Below are 23,034 nucleotides of genomic sequence, written 5' to 3'. Positions count from 1 at the left end.
AAAAAAAGAAGTCTCTGAAAAACCCAGAAGATTGCTGCAATTTCTGCAAAAAAACTTAAACCTTTAATATTTTTATTTCTTTGGTTAATTTCTTTAAACATCTTAAGACCTAAGAAAATACAAATATAAACAGTTTAAGTACATTTGTGTCCTATTTTTTTTTCTGCAGTTTTATATCCAGTGTGTTGAGTTAATATTGAGTGGTGAGCAGAAGCGATGCTCCCAATATCACAAGTTCAAAGTTATTCATTACCTCAGTCAAGACGAGGCGAGTAATGTCATTTATTTAGCTTATTTAGCTTCACAATCATATAGAGGACAATCAGTCTGTCATATTGGACAAATGAACCCCGTAGAAAATATAAGCCATGGCGTGGTTCAGTGTCTCATAATTGTTACTTTTGTGATAAGCCAAATATTTCTGTTTCAGAGCACTAATCAAAATAAATCTAATGATGCTTCAGGTGACCAGATTGACCAACAATGGACAGTAATCTCTGGATGAAGGCGTCCCAAATGAAATAAAAACAAAACAAATTAAATTTTCTCATGTCCATTAGTCTCAAATGAATTTACACTGTAAATTAATTAAATACATAATTCATAAAGTTAATGTCGTGCTTAGTGTGTCTGAAAATAGCTCATTTTTTTTAATGATTTTCTGGGTTTTTCACAGATTATAAATCAGTATTTACTCTCTGGAAAAACTTGATGTAAACTGGAGCTAGACACATAACGGCAGTCTCTGAGTTTCAGGAGTATTTTTCAGGGTGACAAAATTAACAAACATGCCATGCTAAAAGACTAGCTCACAAATACAGTGCCATGCAAACAAGAACAAAAAAAAAATATATATATATTTAACCATAAACACTCAAAGACAAAGCTTTAAAGATGCAACAGTGCAAAACAGTCAAACATCCCAGGAAGTAAGCAAAAAGTGGTTCCTATGCAGGGGGGGGGGGGGGGGGGGGGGGGGGGGGGGGGTTGAGCAACTTTGATTTGATGCTGCAGACGGAGACAAACTGAAGCCTACGTTCAGAAGAGGGGGGGGGGGGGGGGGGGGGTAACGTAACCTCACCTTGAGCCCTCAAGTCTCCCGTTTCTCTCAAACTCGGTTGAGACTCTGGAACGCATGAGAAGATCAGACAGGGAGGAGTCAGGGCGGGGAAAAGAAGAAAAAAAAAGATGTGGATTTTGCACGACAGTCATTTTTGATCATTTCCAGTGAAAGAAAAAAGAGAACGTGACGAATACTTGGACGACGACGAGAGCCACCACCAAAAAAAACAAACAGAAAAAGAAATGGAAAGTTTGACTTCCATTGAGATCAATGAGTCATGAGAAAGAGAGGACGAAAAAAACAAAAAATACCAAACAAAAAAAAAAAAAGAGGTGATGGATGTTCATGTCCCAAACTGAAGCCAACAGGAGCACACAGAAAGAAAAGCTTAACAGCGGCATGTTGACGCAAAACAGCAGCAAAATAAGATGAGATGCAGCCTGCGGGCCCCGTTCAGGTGAGGTGGAAAGTGAAGGCAGTGGTGCAGCGCTGCTTATCTGAACTATTAACGCCTCGCTTTTCCCAAAAAAATAGATTTTAATCTACATCTGAACGGCACACAGCTCTAAAAGAAAGCCCAGACTCTTCCATCGGCTTTTACAAGGTTCAGAAACATGACTGTATATAGACATTATGAACTTGCATATAATAACAACAATAATAATAATAGAAAAAAATTACAGAAGAATCAAGAAAGCTGACTGATGGCCCTGAAAGGCCTTTGACAACAGATCTTTCACTGTAAATAAAAATCTGCTTTACTTAAGGATAAACAAGAAGATGCATATTAAAAAAAAAACTTAAAGAAAACCTTTATAACTCACTTTAACTACACTGTTAGTTTGGATGACAGACTATCATGAACCGTTGACCCATCATGATTGTTTTATTCAATAATTTAAACTTTATTATCTGGCATTTTAAAGAGGTCTAATTGCATTTGGGCTAATTCTCATAGTCATCGGATCACTTAAGGTTATATTAGTCCATTTGTTTTATTAAAAACACCTGCTGAAATGTCCCTCAATCTTACCCAGTGTTAACAGTAATTATGGTGTGTGTGTGTGTGGGGGGGGCACATGAACACAGACACTCTTTGGGGAAATGGTCCCTGCAACATGAAGCTCAGGCTCTAAAAACCCAACCAAAATGTTCCCAGTTTGTCCCTGTGACTAAAGCAGCAACACATTCAGCAACACTGCGGGAGTGCGCTCACTCTCTGATCGACAACAGAACACAACGCTCGACACGTTTGACAGCCCAGAAAAGCTCATCATTAGTGAACTTTTCAACTATTATTAAGTCACAGCTACGTGCAATACGCAGGACCTTTTGTGTGTACGTGTGGGTCTGTAATAGTTCTCACACCAACTAGAAGATGGGTGGAGTTAAACTATACTTCCATTTGCCAGATAACACGGCAGTAAGACGACAGCAAGAGAGGTATGAGGACAAACAATAATCCAAGTATTCCTATGACAGGGACAGAAGAAATTTACATAATTTGCTTCATCTGCAGTTATGTGAGTTTTTTTTTTCCCGTCTAAATCTGGTGCGTGCAACACGATCTGTTGCATTCATAGCGGTCTGCGGTGATTTCAGAACTCCCAGCATCATGATGTCTCTTTGAGATACACGCTGATAAATAGTGAAATGAGATATATCGCTTGATTATCACCGGATTCATCATGAGACCAAAAATAAATAAATGGTAACTGTGTCACCACATAAATTTAGATCTACTGCGAGATCTTTACGGCGCACTCAAAGCCACGACTGCCAGAGAAGACTTTGTTTTTGGGCGGGTGCTGAACGATTACAAACAGGGAAAATGTCTGAGTAACAACACAAGATTAGATAAAAAGTGAGTCATCAGTAAACTTCCTGTTTCTCAGACAGGATGGGTGTACTGTGTCAGGCTCCCAGCATGCATTGCAGCCTGCAGAACAGAAAACAGGACGGGTGGTGGAGCAGGGGAAGAGTCCAAACTCCTGACAGCTTGAGGGACTCGACAACAAGAGGACGAGTGAACAGACAGGACGGACAGCAGGTCCTGGGTCGGCCAGAGAGGCTGTGAAAAATCACAAGACCGAGGAGGGGGTGAGGTGAGGGGGGTGAGGCAAGGTGGGGGGGAGAGGGAAGTCTGAAACTCAGACTTTAGTCTCAGGAGAGATTGAGCGATGAAAACAGCCCCTTACTCTAGATCTTCATCTTCCTACAACTCTCTATATCTTCCGCTCCTGAATCTGAAAGAAAAAACGTGAATCTGAGGATGTGCCGAAAATCTCAATGGACTCATGAAAGAAAAGAAAGAGAGAAGGAAAGAATATTTAAATGAATGGCATGACGACAGGCCAGAAAAAAAATAAATATGGAAGATGATGAAAAGGAAGGAAAGAAGGAAAGGCTGAAAGAGACTGGAGGGCAGAAGACTTACTAAGGGTCTTTCCTCCCTGGGTAGAAGGGTTGGCAGGCCCTGTTTTGGCCGATTGCCGTTTGGCCGGGTCAATACTGACCCTAGGCAGAGAGGAAGAGCAGCAAGAGGTCAAGGTTAAAGGACACAAGAAGGTAAAGAAGACACAAAAAAAAAAAAAAAAAAAAACACCCCGGGAGGAGAATGTGAGTGAACCTAAAACGTCCTGAGGAGAAGGAAAAGAAAGAAAACTCACTGATTAAGTTCAGAGACGAGATGAGTTTTAAGCAGAAATGTACAGCGGCCCAGACTGGACAAAATGAAGTTAATGGCTATAGGACAAGTCAAAAAATGTAACAGTGAATAAATAATATTGTTGGTTAAATATTTAAAATGGAGATTAAAAAAAGAAACTAAGGGTTTTTTTTAATCTTCTGAGGATGATGAAGATATATTTCACAATAACACAATTTTTCAGCTGGTGTATTTTATTTTCAGGTTTGTTTATTGTGTTATATAAAAAAAAAATCATTTAATTTTTCCATATTTTCTGATGAGTGAAAATAAACGTCTGATTAATATTAATTTATTTGGATCATTTTAGTCATTTTTTTTAAGCCAGTAGACCGAATATTTTTGCTGTTTTCCTCTCTTTATGGACCGCAAATACTACCGGAGGTTATGAACATTTGTAATTTATATTCTGAACCAAATTCAGATTTTAATTTTACTTAAAAAAAACAAACAAACAAGCAATTAATCAAGAAAATTTATTAAAAAAAAATTGTTGCAGACCTAGACTCAGGAAAATAAAGAGCATTTAGTTTTTATCAACAGACTGAAAGTACGCTCAAAGAAAATTAAACTCCATTTCATTTATTTAACCAACTATACAATTTATTTATTGATGTATTCGGTTGTATTTTGGACTTATCTGATAGTCTTCTGCTACATTTTGTCACATTGGGTGCTCCACAGAAATGAGGACAAACAGAAAAACCCTAGTGAGACGCTATGAGTGAGAATGCAGGATGACGCCTGAGCAGAACCGACAGGAGGATCTGGATGATGATGACCGTCTACAAATCAGCCACCAGAGGGAGCCATGGCCCTCAAGACAGCTCCCCGAGAAGGCCGCAAAGCTCCTCTGATCTTTTGACTGTTTCAGGATGATCACAGCTAACACGCGGTTTAAAACGATCTGTTAAAGGAATTCGGTGTTTAATAGATTTCTCTCTTATATCCCAACTCCCACTGGAATGACTGATGTGACTGCTTCGAACATCCGTGGGAAACCATCAGCATGTGATAAATGTCCAAAAACTTATGCCTCCTTTACAAAGTGGGACATCTTTTTTTTTTTTTTTAAATGTAATTTTCAAGTATTTTAATGCATTTTATTGAGCTGTTTTATGTATATTATTGTTATACTGAACAGCACTTTGGACCCTGTGGGTGATTTTAAAGTGCTTTGCAAATAAAATTGGATTTGATTGGATCAAGGAAAGTTCTTAACAATCTGAAGGGACTTCAGTTTGTTACCTAAAGAGACCCATTTAACTATTTAACTATGATCATGTCACCACACACATTACACGGGCCCTGTTTGAATTGTAAAAATAAGTCGTATACATTGTTTCTTATCCTGGAGATTTGAGGAATCAGAGTGGAAAATGACCTGAAACCACCTTTAAGTACAGCAGTACGGCCCAAACGTAAAAGCACACTGATCAGGAGACAGTGAGAGAAGATCACCTCCAGCACCTGCATCTAAACCAACTTTCTGAAGACACAAAAACAGAGAACCAAACTCTAACCACACTTCAAACTCTTCTCTACAGTTTTTGCCAGCCTGACAGACAACTGTCAGAAACAAAGTGCACTGTAAACAAAACATGTTACACAAGAAGCTGGTGATAAAAAAACAAGCTTGCTGAGCACTTTCATGATTAAAAAGCACTGAACGGACTTAAAGAAACACCAAATTAGACAAAATTCTGAAGAAGCATTTAAAAATATGATCTGACATCATGGATACATAAAGCTTATATTTCATCATCATCATAGAATAGAATGCCTTTATTGTCATTATATAGGATCTACAATGAGATTGGATCTCATCTTATATTTGTGTGTTACAAAAAAAAAATTGTATGCAAACTGCATTTATTTGTTGGCTGTTATATTTAATATTGGTAGTAATTTATGTTTCTTGATTTTCAGTATCCAGCAGTACATTAGGATGATTTATAAGTCAAATGCCTAACACATGGACTCTATTAGTCCCTCAAAATAATCAGTAAATAAACGCTGCATGCTGGAGAAAAGCTGTGTTTTCTTTATGACTGACTTGCACCGAAGGTAAAGAACTGGCTGAAGCCTAGAAAACCTCCAAAGCTCAACAAACAAAGTGCAAAGAGACGAAGGAATGACTGAGCGGCATGCCTTTTAGGAGACACTATGTTCGTAAGGCTGCAAGTGCATATAATGAGGAAAGATGAACTAAGTCTACAAAAACATCAGTGTACACAAAGGTTGCATTTATAATTGTACTCAATGGCCTACAAACAGAAAAAAATATCATCCTTGGTGGCTTCTTTCTGCTCTGACGGCACAGCTGGGCCAGAGAAAATAACAAAATATATCAATTCTACGGTGAATAATGCAGCAGAATAATATAAAATGAGAGAGAGTTCAGTCGTTAACACCAACCATTACGGTGAGAAATCAAACCAGAATCAATGGCAGCTGTAAGAAGCGGCCTCATGCATGCAATGGCGATTGATTAGTGGCAAGCTGCTTTGTTGTTGCTGTTGGTTAATTGACTGATTGTTCAAGGAGTCTGGTCTGCTTTCCCAATCAGCCTTTATCCACTCAGACCAACTGAGGCCACCCCGAGTACATTTACACACAGAAACGAGTTCAAACCCAATTAAATCATTCTCACTGAAAAGACTCTGATTTATAACCATGTCTGACCCCCAGTTCCTGAAGTTTTTTTTAACTGTAGTGCATCCATCTTAAAGGAATAGTTTGCCATTTTGAGAAATTTTAATAACTCACTTTTTTGTTAAGATCAAATGATCGACAACTCCATTATGTACAATAATAATAAATTTTTTAAAAAGCCAACACGTCTCAGACCACGCGGTCCACAAAGGCTTAACTGATACAACCCACCAACACTACTGATCCTGTTAGTTTTTGGTAAACCTGGACTAACACAGTCTAACAGTCTCCTCCTCATGAAGGTTCACTGCTGCTTCTTCAACTGTATGATCATTCTTAAGGTTGCTGGCACAATATAGCTTAAAAGGTCCACAAAATGCCTCCTCCAAAAATGATGCCACAGCAGAATAAACACCTCCCTAAAACTGTTCACATGTAAAAATAAATAAATAAATAATTAACAGTACAACTAGGGCTGGACAATCTGTCATAGTCCTATTGTTCACCTGTGAGATCGCCAGCATCCGACTGGTGGCAGGGCGGGGCGGGTCAGGGGTTAGTACTGCTTTCCACTTAGAGCATTAAGAAGGATATACCAATGTCTCATTCACACACAAAGGTGATTAATTTAGTCTAATCAGCCGATCACACTTAATAATCTGAACAGCTATAATGGCACTGATGTCTGTTTTTTGCTCCCCTTAGGTTTATAGCTCTACTAACTCACTCAACCTGTGTTTATGTGTGTGACATGGTTTGGTTGTATCTCTACTCAGCACAGGTATCTCAGGCTCGAATTTAAATAAATAAATAATCAAGCTAGCAGTAAGAAACACCCTTCGCCTGAGCAAGAACTGAACGATCAAACGTGCCTGTGTCATAAGTGTCAGTTACACGCAGAGATGCTTACATATGAATCTAATAATCAATAACTTAAATATGACTGCAATCACTGACCATCACTGATCTATGAGATCATCGTCCATCGGCACAACCTAACAGTATAACCTTCACAAAGGGAAGACTGCATGCACAAGTGTTTTAATATATGATTAAGGCATAAAACCAAACTATTCCTTTAAGGTTAAAACTAACCTAGACATTCAATTATGTTACCATGGTTACTTGGATGAAGTCATGTCAGTAGGACTAATGTGAGAACTGAGATCTGTCAGGGTGAGCTGATAACTGGTGTGTGTAAATGCACCCAGAGAGAGTTGTTGTTCTGCTAAGCGATGTTAGTTCAGTGCCAGCAGCCCCACACGTCTCAAGAGTTTCAGAGGAAGTTTTTCAGTGAGATTGTTGTTGTGTTTTTGGTACAGAGTGAAAGGCAGTACAGGAGTCCTACCTTTTGGTAAACCTGAATGACATGTTTCTACAACAGAATCAGACAAAGAAACAGTGAAAATGGTGAAAGAGAAGTGAAGGAAGGGGGAAGGGGGAAGGGGGGGGGGGATCTGAATGAGCGAACAAAAATGGGGTGATTGGAATCATTAAGAGTGAAAGATAAAGATTCATTTTATCATATTTTTTAAATCAATATTAAATGATTTCAATTCCTCATTTTAGGTCAGTCATTGCAGGTGGGATGACGCTGGCCTGGCTGCTGCTCTCACTGTGACATCACTCACAGTAAGAAGTGTGCAATAATCCAGTGTGGTGGGTTTTTTTTTTTTAGGCAGGGCTGAAAATGCACAAAGGTTGGTTCATTTGGTTTAAACCAAAGAAAAAGCTTTGCTAAACGGATCTCCTGTTAAGCTTGTTGATTGTAAGCTGGACGTGGTTCAAAATGTATGCTTTCACTTTGATTTAGGCCAAAGAAAAACAAAAATTGAAAGTATGATTCTACCATTTTATAGTGTACACAGAATGCTAAAGCACGTGTAATGCAGGAAATGATTAATGTATAAAAACATCATCACCAAGCATCTTTAAAGAATCATGGAAGTAAAATGATCTTCTGGGTTTAATATCTCTAATTTGATTAAGAGAGATCCAAATGCAGCTTATTCATTGTGGATTCACTGGCAGCAACCAGGCAGCGGCAGATAACAATTAAGAATAAATCACATTGTACAGGACAGTAAAGTCTTCCTCCAGCATGTAATTATTCATCTTAACTCTACATGGCACTGTGCTGATTGGCTTCTAATTCAGCATCAAAGGAGAGTATACTGTACAGAGCAGGGCTGGAGTCTATCTTCTTTCTGTTCAAGCCTTAACTTCTATATCAATAAAAAAAAGAAAAGGAAAAGATGGCTTCAGAACAAATTAAACCTGTAAACTGACTGAACAGAAAGAGCTAAACCCCAACCTGTGATGCTTCACTACAAGACTGACGAGAGGCATTTCCTCGCCTACCTGCGGGTGAGTTTGGAGGTGAGTTTGGAGAAAAGGTTGCTGGTTCCACGGCTGCGGGTCTGAGACAGAGGCGTGGCGTCATGGGAGAGAGTAGGGGAGGCCGGCGGCCCGTTGTACGTGGCCGTGCGGCGATCTCTAAGCTGGCCGCCGTGGAAGGTGCTGCGGCTGGCCGTGCCTCGGGGGAAGCGGAGACGGTCGGGCGTGGTGGCGTTTGCAACACTGTGGGTGGACGCCACCGGGTTCCTCTGACTGCCGGGGGACACGGCAACGCTGCTGAAGTGGACGGAGGGGCAGAAATTACAAGCACGTTTTACACACACACACACACAAAAAGGAGACAGTTTTTCCAGAGCAGACGTGTACTTCAATACACCGAACTGGACGGTAAGACTTCCACTCTCTTATTCACTCATCTGTCCAGTTAGAGTGTGATGGAGCCAGGTTACGCACAATCACAAAAGTTGCAACTGCACAACACTGACAAGTATACTACTGCAATGGAAAAACGCTGGTGCAGAGTCATCACATTTCCTTCCTCATTTGTAAAATGTCAGAGGGCTGGTTATTCTACATGGACTGCTAAAACTGCCATTGGGTTCAAATAAATGAATATGGCAAGTTAGACATCAACGGGGTAGGAAATTAAAATAAAAACTGGAAAAAGCTGCACATCAGCTGGTGGATTTAAATACGCGACAGCCAGTTTAGAAGATGGCTATAAAAATCTTAAGTTGGTAAGTGAACAATTTTAATTTGCAATAAATTTTTTTTTTTAATAACAGCTAATGTTTTAGTCTTGTGACCACTGGTCTCACACAACTGACCGAGCACAGAGGACGCAGCCTCAGTCAGAGCTAACAGCTTAGAGCACAAGAATATCTAAGCTGATTCCTGACTCCATAAAGATATGGTGCTCACAAGAGGCAGATATTACAATGGTGACAGTTTATCAGTAGACAAATACAGCTGAAAGCTTAATTTTGTGCATTTCGGACCCACAGATGTGCGAGTACCTCGTGTAAAATGAGCTCCAGTACATATTTGGTCTAAGAACCCAGTTTCAGTGGCCCCCCTTTCAATCAAACACTTTCAGGAACTAAGAAGCCACAAGGACTTATGTCCTCATGACCCTGTGCGTCATCCAAAGAGTCTTCAAAGCAGAAAAATAAATGGGAAACTTTGTATAAGGTTATGACATTGTTTACGACCGAAACTGAAGAGTAGGGACTTTCTGGGACCAGACACAAAATTAGTTTGATCTATTTAACATGGTTCCAGGGCAAGGCAAAGACTTTAACTGAGGTCACATGACCAAAACATCTTTATATAATATTGAACAGTCAATGTGTGTGTGTGTGTGTTTTTTTTTAAATAAATTCATAGAAATTTTTAGAAAAGGAAAGATTCATAAAGCAGCTGGAGCTAAAATTCACCAGTAATGAGCTGTTAATTTCACACCCCAGATGTCAAGCTGTTGCTATGTACAATGAAAGAGTAAGTTGTGATCCTGCTCACTCATGAGTTTAAACAGAAACAGACGAGGGTCTGAGGGAGCTGGGACAGCAAGGGAGCCGGTGAGCAGTGGGGCTTTTCCATTGTTTCTGAGGCCAACAGGTGAGGGGACCCAGACAGAGCAAACCAGGGGTCAAAGTTCACAGCAGAGGATGGAGAACAGATCAGGAGGAGAGATCAGGAGCAGAGCTGTAAGTGTGTTACTGCAATGCCGCAAAGGAGGCGGGGGCCAAGCGGTCCTCTGGTTTATGGTTGGCAGAGGGATGATGGAAACACTGAAAAATATTATCACACACTGAGTTTAACCTCTCGTTTGTTAAGGGTGGCAGCTTGATTTCAGTGTGCGGATACATATTTTTCTCCACTTGTGCCTCTGCTTTGATCAGCGTCTGAAATCAACACTCAGCATGTGCCACTGCAGGCAGAAACGTCACCGGCTACACTGACAGTGCAAAAGACTTCACATCCTACAACATCCTACTTAATCTGTCTTCTGGATTTTGGATGTTTGTATTTGCTGAAATTAGATCTGAAACCATTTCTAATTTTAGCAATCAGAAAAAAAAGGAAAGCGGCTAGTCCTAGTTTTTTTTGGATGTTTCTATTTATCTTGTATTAAAAGGTGCTCGTTCTCTCTCTCTCTACCTATATGACAATTTATGGCTCCAACACCTCAGCTACGTGTTATCAAACATAAACTAAAGAGTAGTGCCACAGTACTTGTGTTTATAAATAAAAAGATCATTATTCTGAATACAAACCACTGTGTTGGACATTCTAGACTGAGGTAGAGTAACATTAATAAAAAAATTTAAAAAAAGATATATTTATAAAGGATAAAAGATATATTTTGATTGAGGTATACCAGTTAATATAGCAGTTTATTTTACTTCCATTTACCCGCTCCTGCTGATGAGCATACATTTCAGACTCTGGCACCAAAAAGCATTTTGCTTACTGTTCTTTGCAGGAAATGGCATCCATGGTTTAGTTGTGAGGTTATAGAGTGTGAAGCTGGCTGGATGTGTGGGTTAGCGAGGGGCCAAACAGGGGCTGAGACATGAGAGGAGACAGACAGGGGGGTTTGGAGGCCCTGCCGTCTTACTTGGGTGAGCAGTAGTCCAGAGCGTAGTAGGAGTGGGGCAGCGTGGCCCAGCCTGCCTGGCAAGCGTACAAAGGGCCGACAGTTTGATACCTCAGCCGCACCGAACTGGACGAGGCACCGAACGCAGCGGCCGCAAAGGCAGACGGGGGGCTAGTGGCACAAGCCATCTCAGTCATGCTGGTCATGCCGTAATGGGGAGGGGGAACAAAAACAAAACAAAACAAAAAAAAAAAAAACAAAAACAAAAAAACACCCCGTCCCAAGCCCGAATCACAAACACACAGGTAGAAATGGAAGATAAGTTGATGAGAAAAGGGGAGAGTAAATAGAAAGAAGGAATAGAAAAATCAGGGAATGAAACCAAGGAAATCTTTTCTAGGGATCCTGTTTATTTTTTTCTATTAACAAGAAAAAGCACAGATTTTGGGCCTAAATGTTGCCTTCAAGACTCCAACCAGTATGAGACTGAAATACCAGTATAAATATATTTGTACACTGGTCGAGTAGAAAAGGCTCTACAACAATATTTATAGAACTCTACAGTACTACATAAATACACACTTCATAACAGGACCCACAAAAATGATCTCATTAAAAACAACTACACTGATAAGTGGGAAAACTCAAATTCTGCTGTCTGCACTGATACAGCTTTCCAAGCATCCTCCTCTCACCTGTTCTCCTTCCCGTTAGGAATGACGGACAGGCGGTCCGTGTTGTTTCTGTCACTGCAGACGTATGTGTTCCTCCTGGTCATACCTGCAGATGCAGTGTTATTCTGCAAGGCGAGAGCAAAAGGAAAAAATGTGTTCAGTGTAAGACCTTTAATTAAAAAAGGCTGAGGGACACAGGTCACAACACTGGAAAACGAGGGCTGATCTTTTGGGTGTGCTTTAATTCTGATGATTCTGGCAGCATGATAAGTTGAACTTGTGTGTGTTTGCTTTGTAATGTTATATGCAGTACATTTAGGTGCTTAAGATATGCAACTCTGATTCAAGCTCATTCTGCAGCAGCAACATACAAAGGAACAATTTCAAGGGGAACAAATACCTCGTGTCTTTAGTCTCAAACATTTGCACTTGACTGTATATTTGAAGTAGCGCTTGTCTGAAATATTTGACACTGCTGCAGTAACTTATTTGTGTCCATGTGGATTAGTGAATCAAGACAACTGAAGAAAAATTGGCGGCCATATTTTAATGGACTATATGAAATGGCTTGTACAAGAGTGCTGCATCATGGTTGTATGGCCTTGAAGTCCAGCTTAAAAAGGCTCGTCAAAGGTGTTTTCCTAAATCATTTCCTAATCTCCAGACCGTGTGAAATCTGTAAACTGACTACATTATCAACAAGACAGAACAAGAGCTCCAGAGCAGATTGCTCACTTTATTTCTTTACAAGGTGGCATCACTTGAAGAAAACAGCTGTGAGAAGACACCTTATCTACTGTCTCACAGATCCATCTGAACACAATAAAGGCTTTATACCCCCCACAAATGCAGTGGTTTTCTCCAACACCAGAAAACAGACACCGATGTGTCTCAAAAAACTGTCATACAAAAACAGACAGAGCCCACTCAAAGTTGAAGTTTTCATTTGCTTAACTAAGCCAGCAGGTAAAACACTCACGCTAGGGCCGGTGGTGGCTCCTTTCCTGCGGTCAGGGATGTCGGCCTTGTTGGGGTTGTTGGCGTTGCCCTGCAGAGGGCTGGAGGGTGGCGCACCACGGTTCCCTGGGATGCTCGGTTTACGGAGCGGGACTCCACCTTCCTCTTTCACGCTGTTCTCCGCAGTGGTGGTCTGACTCCTCTTTGGATGAGTCATCCCTGGAGGGACGTTCTGACCAACTACAGAAAGGAAAATCAGAGACTAACGTGTGAGTGATGACTCCAGAATACTGTCTGTACCTCTGGCAAGAAAAAAAAAAAAAAAGTGTCTGATATAATTATAGTTAAAATTCATACATAATCATAATCTCATTAAGGTATTTTTTTAATACAAAGCAGATTTAATCCATGGTGGCCTTGAATCAGGTTTCACTATTTACTAGTTGAAATGTAGCCGTCTTAAATTCCATAAATTTATTTAAAAAAAAAACAAAAAAAAAAAAAAAAAAAAAAAACCACACAGGCTAAAAATACAACAGTCCTCGTGAACAATGTTTGAATTAACAGGTTTCTGCTAGAGTGTAAAAACATCCTCACAGACAGGAAGCAGTGCAAACTGAGGTTATTGACAAAGCATTATATCACAGTGGACAGCACAGAGCTGTGCAAATAAGAGAAAGGCTAAAGTGCCTCCACCATGTGACTGGTTTGATTTGACTGCTTTTATCAACCTGAAAACAAGCAACTGACAGAAAACTAATTCCATTATTAGGAGTGTAGTATAGCAGAGTTTTAAGTGTGTTCATTTTCATGTAACTCTGCAATGACAAGACGATGACTACCAAAACAGTGTTGCCACATTCACTTAATTTTAGGGGGAAAAAAAAACAACAAACAAAAACAGAAAACAAGATGTGGACTGCTCACCTTGCTCACTGTAACGCCTTTGTTTGTGGTTGGAGGAGACGCTCCTCTGGACTTTGAGGTGGGAGGGTGACTGGCCGTTGAGCTCACTACTGGGCCTTGGTTTGGCCAGAGACAAGTTGCTGCTGGAAGCCGAATCGCTGGGCTCCAGCTGAGGGTCAAAGGACACATGCAGATCATACAAAAAAAAAAAAAAAAAAAAAAAAAAAAAAAAAACAACTTTCAGTTACAGATTGACAATATTGTGAACGTGATTTGAAGCACGTCAAACACACACTTAAAATCTAGGGCATGTTATATGGTCACTGATGTGTGATAAAAAGGATTGCTGTGTGATGATTAGGAAAGCTTTCATTTGTGAGCTAAGGGCATGAAATCGCCACTGCAGACCCACTATATATCAGAACCAAGTCCCCATGAACGGTGCTAAACTTGGAGGGGATTTACCTGAAGTGGCTGTGTGAAAGACTTCCTCAAATGTCAAATTCTGTTAGATCCTGCAGTCATATACTGGTTTACAACCCAACAGCAGCTGATCTACTGTGATAAAGTATGACGTTTGTACCTCAGAGGCCTTCCTGCCCAAGAGCAGGTAGGTGGCTGTGATCTCATCATACTTCATCTTGGCCAGAGAGTCCTGGATCTCCTCCAAGTTGTAGCCCATCCCCACCATCACATCTGCACAAAAACAGTCCCAAGAGGCTCAATTTAACAACAGTCTTTCAGAACGCTAATGGAAATTATGCTCTGCACAGGAATTTGCATTCAATAATCTCAGTGCAGATGACTGGTTAATTAAGATTGGGTGTGTGTTGATTCAGGTGAATGACTTGTGCATGTTTATAGCCTCATGTTAGGATCCATTTGCTTAGGTCTCTGGCTATGCAGAGACGATGATTGGGTGAACTCAGCTACAAAAAACAGGAGAGATTGTTGTGAAACTCAGTGATTTGCACTGTGATAGCACACATCTGCAACACGAAGACATGGGTGTGTAGCTCAGCTTAGAGCATACAGACGGGAGCTTCAGGCAGCAGTGAAGTTCAGGTAATCGACTCCCTGTTTTTCTGGTTCACCTTTTGATCAATCACAAGCAGAGCAACGCTGAAAAGGTTTTGGAGAGGACTGGAGAGCTTATACAGTTACCACATGACCATGCACACATTTGTACTTCCAACACTGTGAGGACCCTGCTTTTAAAATCTTATCTGAATGTCTAATCCCAAAGTTAAACTCAGACTTCTTTTGAATTCCAAACCACAGCATGTGCTCATCACCAACACTAGAGAGGGGTGTGTATTCTTCTAAGTGGAAAAAAGAAAATCCGAGGTGCTCTTCTAGTTTGAGCAGCTCTGAAAATAGCAGTGAACAGCAGCCAGTCAAATCCAGAGAGAAGCTGGGCTTGGAAGGTAGCTGGATGTAAACATCACGGAAGGGAGGGAACGCCGCAAGAGTCCCTCTAGTAGTTCATTCTGGTTTGACACTTAATTCACTTTATTTTTTCTGCACAAATTATCAAATGTCACCTTCCTTGAATTGTGTTTTCATTCATTTTCACATCTCGGGAAACTGTGTGAGCATCGATTACAGACATCTTTTAGGAAAACATACCCTACAGCGTCAACACAGGAGAGACCGCTGTGTTTGATCTCAGTTTAACCCAAACTGATTCTAATCTCAAACTGCCTTCTGAATGTTCGTGCAGCAGTGAGCACACAAGAAATGTCTTCACTCCCAATGTCTAAAACTCAGATTTTATTTTAGGAGACAGCTAAACAGAAATATGAAGACACACGTAGCTTTGACATTAACCTTCCTCGCTGTCCAGGTCACATGTAACAGCATGCCAGGTGAAGCCACTGATCCAACCAGCTTTAAAAATGTATTGGTGTCATTTGACCTCTGACCTCACTTTTATGTGTCACATCTGCTTTTTCTTTCAAGTTGAACCCAAAATGCATTATATCATTAAAGAAAGTATTATCAAGAGGAAGAGCTGCCTAGTTAGTTAGAAACCTCCTGTACTGTAATTTGACATAATAAGCTCAAGTTATTAATGTCGTTATTTACAAATCAGTACCTGTTATCCATGACCTACTCCTACACAATGTTTGTGTAATCAAAGTAAACATCTGTCACCCTTATCTCATTTTTCAAGGAACAAAAAAGCAAACATCCACAACATAATTCATTAAGTTTTAGTTGAATACTTGGTTTTTCATTGTAGCACTTAAAAACAAAAACAAACAAACAGGAAATGCAGTCATTTCCTCTGAAGTAATGAAAATATGACTGTGTTCCCCCACTACATCACATGAAGGCTTTTATGCTCCTATCTACACACTGTGGAGCCCATAAATCTTTGAAAACACACACTCCTGTATCTGAAACATGTTTGAGAGCATTTTTATGGAGATTACATCTTCAGAGACGGAGCAGCCGGTCTCCAAGGTGCAGAAATGAGTCACCGGCTTCGCGGTGACCTGTGATGGGCTCTGACTTCCAGCCAATAACTGCTCTGCCAGTGCAGGCTGTTTGTGTTTGACAGGAGAGCTTTTTTTTAAAAAAAAAAAATAAATAATCAAACTCTTTTTAGCTCACATGAGAACTCCGCTTAGCCAAAAATTAACAGCAAACTCAGCTGCCAGACTCTTGAACAACAATGAAGAGGTGTTAACACATCACCATAATTTTAGACTCTTTACGTGGCCGCATCATGGGTTTATAAATTGATTTTTTTTTTAAATGTTACTGAAACAAAGCAAAAAACAAAATCGCTGCAATAATTTTCCCTCATCTCCCTCAGATGATTACTCTGAGCCCATTTCGGTTCATTTACATTTTCACCACCTTAGTGTTTGCCATTGCTCAACTGTACTCAAGCACTGCTAGGCATCAGAGGGCATATGCAAACATTCCCAAACTTATGCAGTTTTGGATTTTGTGGTAAGGATCAAATTTTCCTGTAGAATTACGATGATTAATCCTGTCTGGCATAATTTTTCCCTGCCGAGGTAGAAAAGCCTCTCAGGCGCTTTTCTGATCATCATGTAAGAGTGCATTCGCCCCTGAAAGGTGCTCTAATGCAATTATTTTAGTGAGTTTTTTTACTGCTTTCTAATTTGGCTGAGTTAAATCTTTCCACTCCAACATGGAGCCATTACCTCAGGCACACAGACAAATCTGACTCCCATCTTCATTCTTGCTTTGATAAATGTGCATCTACTACACCTGGAAACTGACACTTGAGTCTAACGCCAGGTTTCAAGTGTAGGACGAGAGAAAAGCGAGTGAGAAGCAAGCTCTGCCTCTGTAACCAGGCGGAATCACTGTCATCTTTCCTCGTCCTTCGCTGGATCAATCTCAGCTTTCTCACTTTCACACTTGTGCGTCTCAACACTTGTGCTTCCCTCTCTGCTTCACAGTTCATTAGATGGTTTATGGCTGCAGCATTTGATTAAATGCTCATTGCTGAAGGAAGAAAGGACATTTAAACACTAAGCTGATTTATTTGGTAATGCCCAAACTAAAAAAGGTTGGAATTATGTAACATTACTGGCTGTATTTATCTGTTAAAGTGATCTTTTTTTTTAGTCATTCTGACATAGGTTACATAGGTTAGGTCGGTTATGTAAAAGTTCTGTGTGGCTATATTCAGATATGGCAGGACCTTTAAAAGAACAGGAGAGCTTTGGTGCCTCCTGATATTTAGCTGTGAGTTAATCACGCTGCATGAGTGATGGACTTTGTTTTAAATAATGCTCATTGTGAGCCGGCTGCTTTTCGCGGTTAAACACATCGAAACCAGGAGAAAGAAAGAAAGAAAAAAAAAAGATGCAGACTCACACGTAATTCTTATTTGATCAGGTTTAAACCCAGATATTCATTCAAACTAAAAATATAAAGGCAGAGTACTGCTGTCTCTGTCGATGGATTTGCTGCCTTTGTAATCTGACAGAAGAATTTCTCTTATATGCATCACATAAAAAATTAAAAACTGTTATATAAATAATCCACCAATGCAATAAATAAATTACTGAAGACATAACTGACCTAACAGACATTTAAGAAATCATATGTATTTGACAAACCACAACTGGGAATTTTAAATGTTAAAGATTTAATTTCAGTTAATCAGCTAATAGTTTCACCTTCAAACTGGCCCATTCACAGCATTTCCAAGCTTTAAGAAACTCCTTTCCCCTCTTCTGTAAGGAGGAAAAGGAATTTTCTCTCTATTGTTCCTTATGCTGTTGAAGCCTTTGTATTAATTAGATGACATTCACTTTGTGAAAATTCAAAACATTTTCTCGTGCAAGACAGCACCTGCTCCACGACGCGCTGTCTTCCATTTAGCAATAATTTGAGGTAAGATTTTGTATGCATTATTTAGAATCCAGCAATTAGTCAGCAGCTTCGAAACATCGCTCTCTCCCTCCTCCAGCTTTCCTTTTTCTTTTTCCTGGGTGACCGGGAGTTCGCACCGACATGTGTACCGACAGCCAACCCCAGCTGCGGTTATGCAAGAGCTTTCATCCAGGGCATGATGGGGAGGCTTCTCTCGTTTTCTCTCTGCATGCAGCAGTGCTGCTCGAGTTTATTTATTCATCATCACGTTTCATCTTTTTTTCTTTTTTTTTTTCCCCAGCACTGAAATAATGAGTCTGCCTCTGCATTGTGGAGCTGTAACCCCATTAATGTTGGACACCTTACGTCTTCTCACTACTGACAAAAATTACAGACTGAGCTTTTACAGTAATAAAGGAGAAGGTGCGCACTTTTTCCTTTGATTACACAACAGGGTATATTATATGACAGACCTGATGGTCAGAAAGTTGGCTAAAAACTGAATGACTACGCAAACTAGCCCTCAAAAAGGAAAAAAAATGCAGTTACATGATTTTGATAGTCAAAGCAGCGTTACCTATTCTCTTCTGATCTGTGATGTCCAGCTCTGGTTCAGTGTAAGGCTTGAGCTCGTCATCGTCAAATCCTGCATTGATCCATCGGTCCTTCATGATTTGCTGCAAAAACAAAGGCAGACCATTAAAGCAGGATTTCTGAGGTTGAAACTGATATTTAAGAGAAAAACTAAAACTGACAGTGCACACGCAAACCACTGAGTAAAAACTGGGATTTATTTTTGCCAGCAGTGTAAATACGATTAAGACTGACAGCTGTTCACGAGTCAAACAGAAATAAATGAATTGTGAGGAACTGACAGTTTGTGGACACTGACAGTCTAAAAGAAGTTTGGAAGCCTGGCAGTTTGCCTTCAAACCTAGAGGAAGTTTTAAAATGTAAATGCAAATTATTATTTAGTTACAGTTATTATGGTCTCACAGAGTTTTGCCATTTTGTAATTTTCATTTAGTTCAAAATTTTTCAGAGAAGTTCAGAACTGCATCATAACACAACAATGTAAACACAGTCACACAGACAGCGTAGTCTCAAACAGTTGCACCAAAACCTCTGCAGCGTGGCTGTGCTTACAAATTTAACCAATTTACTAAGACTACAAATAATTCATTGTGCAATTTCAGTTTCCTTTATTTACTCCACATAAATCTTTTTTCCCCCTCACACCTAGTTCCAGTTTGCCATCAGTAAATCAGGATATCAGAGGGCACCTCTGCTCCAGGAGTTACATCTTTCCTAAGAGGTACTTACTCCATTTTCATATAAAAGCAAAAATCCGTCTACAGACAGTTTTGCCCTTGCCTGTCTCCCTCATGTATTAAAAACACAGACATGTTTGTTAATTTATCATCTATGATAAATTAACATGTACATTAAACGTGCATGAATGCACGTACTCCATGGATTAATATTTTTAATAATGCATTTAAACACACCACTGTAAAAACTACAGTGACTGCACGGGGCATTCCACTCATGTTTCAATTACAATGCTGTCCTTTCCCAGTAACATCCCATATTGAACTGTGGGCTTCATCCCATCTGCTTGCACCTTTATTTTGCTAAATCAATCACCAGCTAATCAATTGCTCCCTGGGGTTTTATTAAGAACAGAGCCAAACTAATTATCATGCTCTGCTGTAGCTGCCATAATCCAGGTCAATCATGTGGCATCACACGCCACCAGATGTGACCCTCAGATTCGGACCAACGCCATTTATTTTTATTCACTTGCTGTCTGCGAGAATTAATCAAGATACAATAAAGCTAATTTCCTTGAAATGAAAGGCGAAACCCAGCTCTGTGATTAAATGGCAAGCTGAGACCTTATGTGCCAAAAGTTATTGCACAAAGAAATTATGTTTTTATGTGTGAATGATTTACTGCTGAGTGTGGACAGCTAAAAGACGATCATTCACGCTCAGATTGATCTGTGGAACAATTCTCTCTGCCCGCTCTTCCTCTTACATGTAACACTCGGATTATTTTAACCACTGCAGATGTTCTAAGTAAAATAAAGAGTCCAGGTATTTCCGCTATTGTCTGGAGATAAACTGTGGAAAAATGACTTATTTTTGTCTGAAATATTTAACTTACTGCGTGGACACATAATGACCTTTAATGGTCTGGATTAAGAGGCCAAAATCTGGCTTCTCAGACCACAAGCTGAAGTGTGATGATCTTTCTGTTCTTTATGCCACTTGTATTGCCCATATTTCAATATGTTTCCTTCCATGTGTATCTTTAAATAAGATCTGTCGGGATTTTATAATTTGGTGCTTTCTAACAAAAGTTTTGTTAGTTTTTGCTGCTGATGTATTTTTTAATACTGTGACAAAGAGAGGTTCTTAAAAAGAGGAACTAAATAACTGGAGGACTTTTCAAACTCCAAATATCTGCCCAAATACAACATTGCATGCTGCTCACATGACTCGCATCATTGATATAATTATGCAAGTCATAATTTTCACATCTAATAAAAAAAATAAAAAATAAATAAATCATACTCTTTTTTTGCTAGTAACAGAGCTTTGAGTTCCTCCTCATTTTAGAACAAGCTACTGATTAAATCCCCAAACCAGCTAATCCTCACATCCATGACTCGGGATCCATCATAGGTAGGAGAACATTTCTGGGCACCAGACTGGCTGAAAACTGTCCAGCTGTCGGCTCTACAGTTGCTATGATGTTAAAGCAAAAAACTAAACGTATTTGTAAGGATTGTGCGGTGCTTCTACTCAAGACAGAGACCCAAATTTTTTCACCTCGTGGCATAGCGCAATGACTCAGCACAAACATTTATAATAACTAATTTAATCTTTGTGTATTTGTAAATGCAAACACCGCTTGATTGTATATTTTGATCTCACATAATTTCACGTGATAATATCACTTGAACACAGCTGTACTCTCTCTTGCTAATGACGCAGAACTCAACTAAGTAGGTTACATGTGCTCTCTTCAAAACTGTGATGCATATTTAAGGGATAGATGAAGGCAGAGAAGTGATCATAAAAGACAATTTTGGCACAAACACAGAAACGTTGATGCATTATTCATAGTTACAACATCATAAAGGAGGAGTAGAGTGTGGGCCGGGCACACGCAAAACAGGACGCAGTGGGCGTCAGAGGAGATGATGCAGTGGGGAGATGCAGGGACTGAGAGGAGGGGTTTTTGCTGGAGGGGCTGAGGATGGATGGCATTCTCCAATGGTGCAGACGTGCTCTGGAGTGTGTTAAGAACAAAAAGGTATATTTACATTTTCTGCGTCCTCCCTCACCTCGAGAGTACCCCGCTTGGCTGGGTTGAGCACCAGGAAGCGTTTGAGGAGGTTCTCGCAGTCTGTGGACATGTAGAAAGGGATGCGGTACTTCCCTCTGAGCACACGCTCCCTCAGCTCCTGCAGAGAGAAGGGAAACAACCAGGAGGTTGGAAAAACACTCAAACAAGCCAGATTGGTTTTAGAAGAATGAACAGACTGGAAGAAATGAAGGGGCTGCTTTGTAGACTACAATATTGTGCATATGCATTAATTTGATTATTAAACAGTTGACAGGGACTGCTGGATTAAATGGTTTTCTTTAAACATGTCAAGACTGTCTTGCGTGTACCATAAAAAGCCACAGCACAAGGCTAAGAGCAGCTTTATGATTTCAATGTTGGACCCAATTCCAGTTTTTGTTTCCACTCTGTCATTCAAAAACTCTTTGAAAAAGTACAGATTGCATTTAAATGACAACTAGCATTATTTTTTAAACATTACTTTTTCAGTAGCTGTCACTTGCAGGCTTGCTTAATGTAAAACCATCATCTTGCCAATGTAACATTGTGTTGTCTGACATATCAAAGTAGTCCCTTTTTCATTTACAGAAAAATTAGAAGATCGATCATCATAAATCTATGTCATCAAAGAGAAGAAGCAGCTGCAGCATCATGTCATCCACACACTATCCCACCTTAAGGTTCTGTCCATCAAAGGGCAGTGAGCCGCTAACCAGCGTGTACAGTATGACCCCCAGACTCCAGACGTCCACCTCTGGCCCGTCGTACTTCTTTCCCTGGAACAGCTCTGGCGCTGCGTACGGTGGAGAGCCGCAAAACGTATCCAGCTTATTGCCCAGAGTGAACTCGTTGCTGAAGCCAAAATCAGCGATCTTGATATTCATGTCTGCATCGAGGAGCAGGTTCTCAGCCTTTGGACAGACACAGCAATGACTTTTAGATCACATACCAAGCACATTCACACTTGTCTTTAAGAGGCGGTCATATGAAGGTCAAAATGTCTTGAAATACAATACAATATTGTTCAAACATGTCAGTATTTTTGGATTTTTGCTGTCACTTGAGTAATTATTTTGTTCATGAAATGTCAGAAAAGTAACAAAAATAAAGTTCAGTTTTCTTTATCAATGAGTCAAAATCCAAGACTGTTAGACTGGCCATTTTTTTTTATATTAACATTTTGTTTTTGATGAAACAATCTGATTTAAAAAAAAAAAAAACAAAAAAAAACATTTAATATCTCCTCTGTGAATTAATGAAGATTTCAACCAAGCTGACGTGTAGCTATAGGCAAAAGACTAATTAGAAAGCTGAGATAAGTACACAGAGATCATCCTTCCAGCTGAAACATCGAACTGACACCCTGAGAGGCTTTCAGCTGCATGCAAACAGC

The 23,034-nt window shown here is 39.9% G+C and overlaps 1 protein-coding gene across 18 annotated transcripts in view; it reads right to left on the bottom strand.

The window, feature by feature from the left end:
- The window catches only part of mark3a (MAP/microtubule affinity-regulating kinase 3a), a 48,290-nt gene that overhangs the window by 1,356 nt on the left and 23,900 nt on the right, over positions 1-23,034 (bottom strand). For 2 of the 18 annotated variants that reach the window (XM_030718365.1, XM_030718367.1), the window contains exons 8-17: positions 22,316-22,552; positions 21,619-21,759; positions 18,862-18,961; positions 14,503-14,615; positions 13,941-14,088; positions 13,036-13,253; positions 12,078-12,181; positions 8,787-9,059; positions 7,774-7,800; positions 1,082-1,126 (exon numbers count right to left, since the gene is read on the bottom strand). In XM_030718365.1, coding sequence (XP_030574225.1) covers positions 1,082-1,126; positions 7,774-7,800; positions 8,787-9,059; positions 12,078-12,181; positions 13,036-13,253; positions 13,941-14,088; positions 14,503-14,615; positions 18,862-18,961; positions 21,619-21,759; positions 22,316-22,552 — 1,406 coding nt within the window. Of the gene's footprint in view, positions 1-1,081; positions 1,127-3,261; positions 3,310-3,500; positions 3,581-7,773; positions 7,801-8,786; positions 9,060-11,336; positions 11,581-12,077; positions 12,182-13,035; positions 13,254-13,940; positions 14,089-14,502; positions 14,616-18,861; positions 18,962-21,618; positions 21,760-22,315; positions 22,553-23,034 lie in introns of those variants that run through there. The other 16 variants (XM_030718380.1, XM_030718366.1, XM_030718368.1 and 13 more) reach the window with 16 other exon arrangements.

Source organism: Archocentrus centrarchus, chromosome 22, assembly GCF_007364275.1.
Source record: "Archocentrus centrarchus isolate MPI-CPG fArcCen1 chromosome 22, fArcCen1, whole genome shotgun sequence".
NCBI lineage: Eukaryota > Metazoa > Chordata > Actinopteri > Cichliformes > Cichlidae > Archocentrus > Archocentrus centrarchus.
This window is presented reverse-complemented; position numbering and strand designations above follow the sequence as displayed.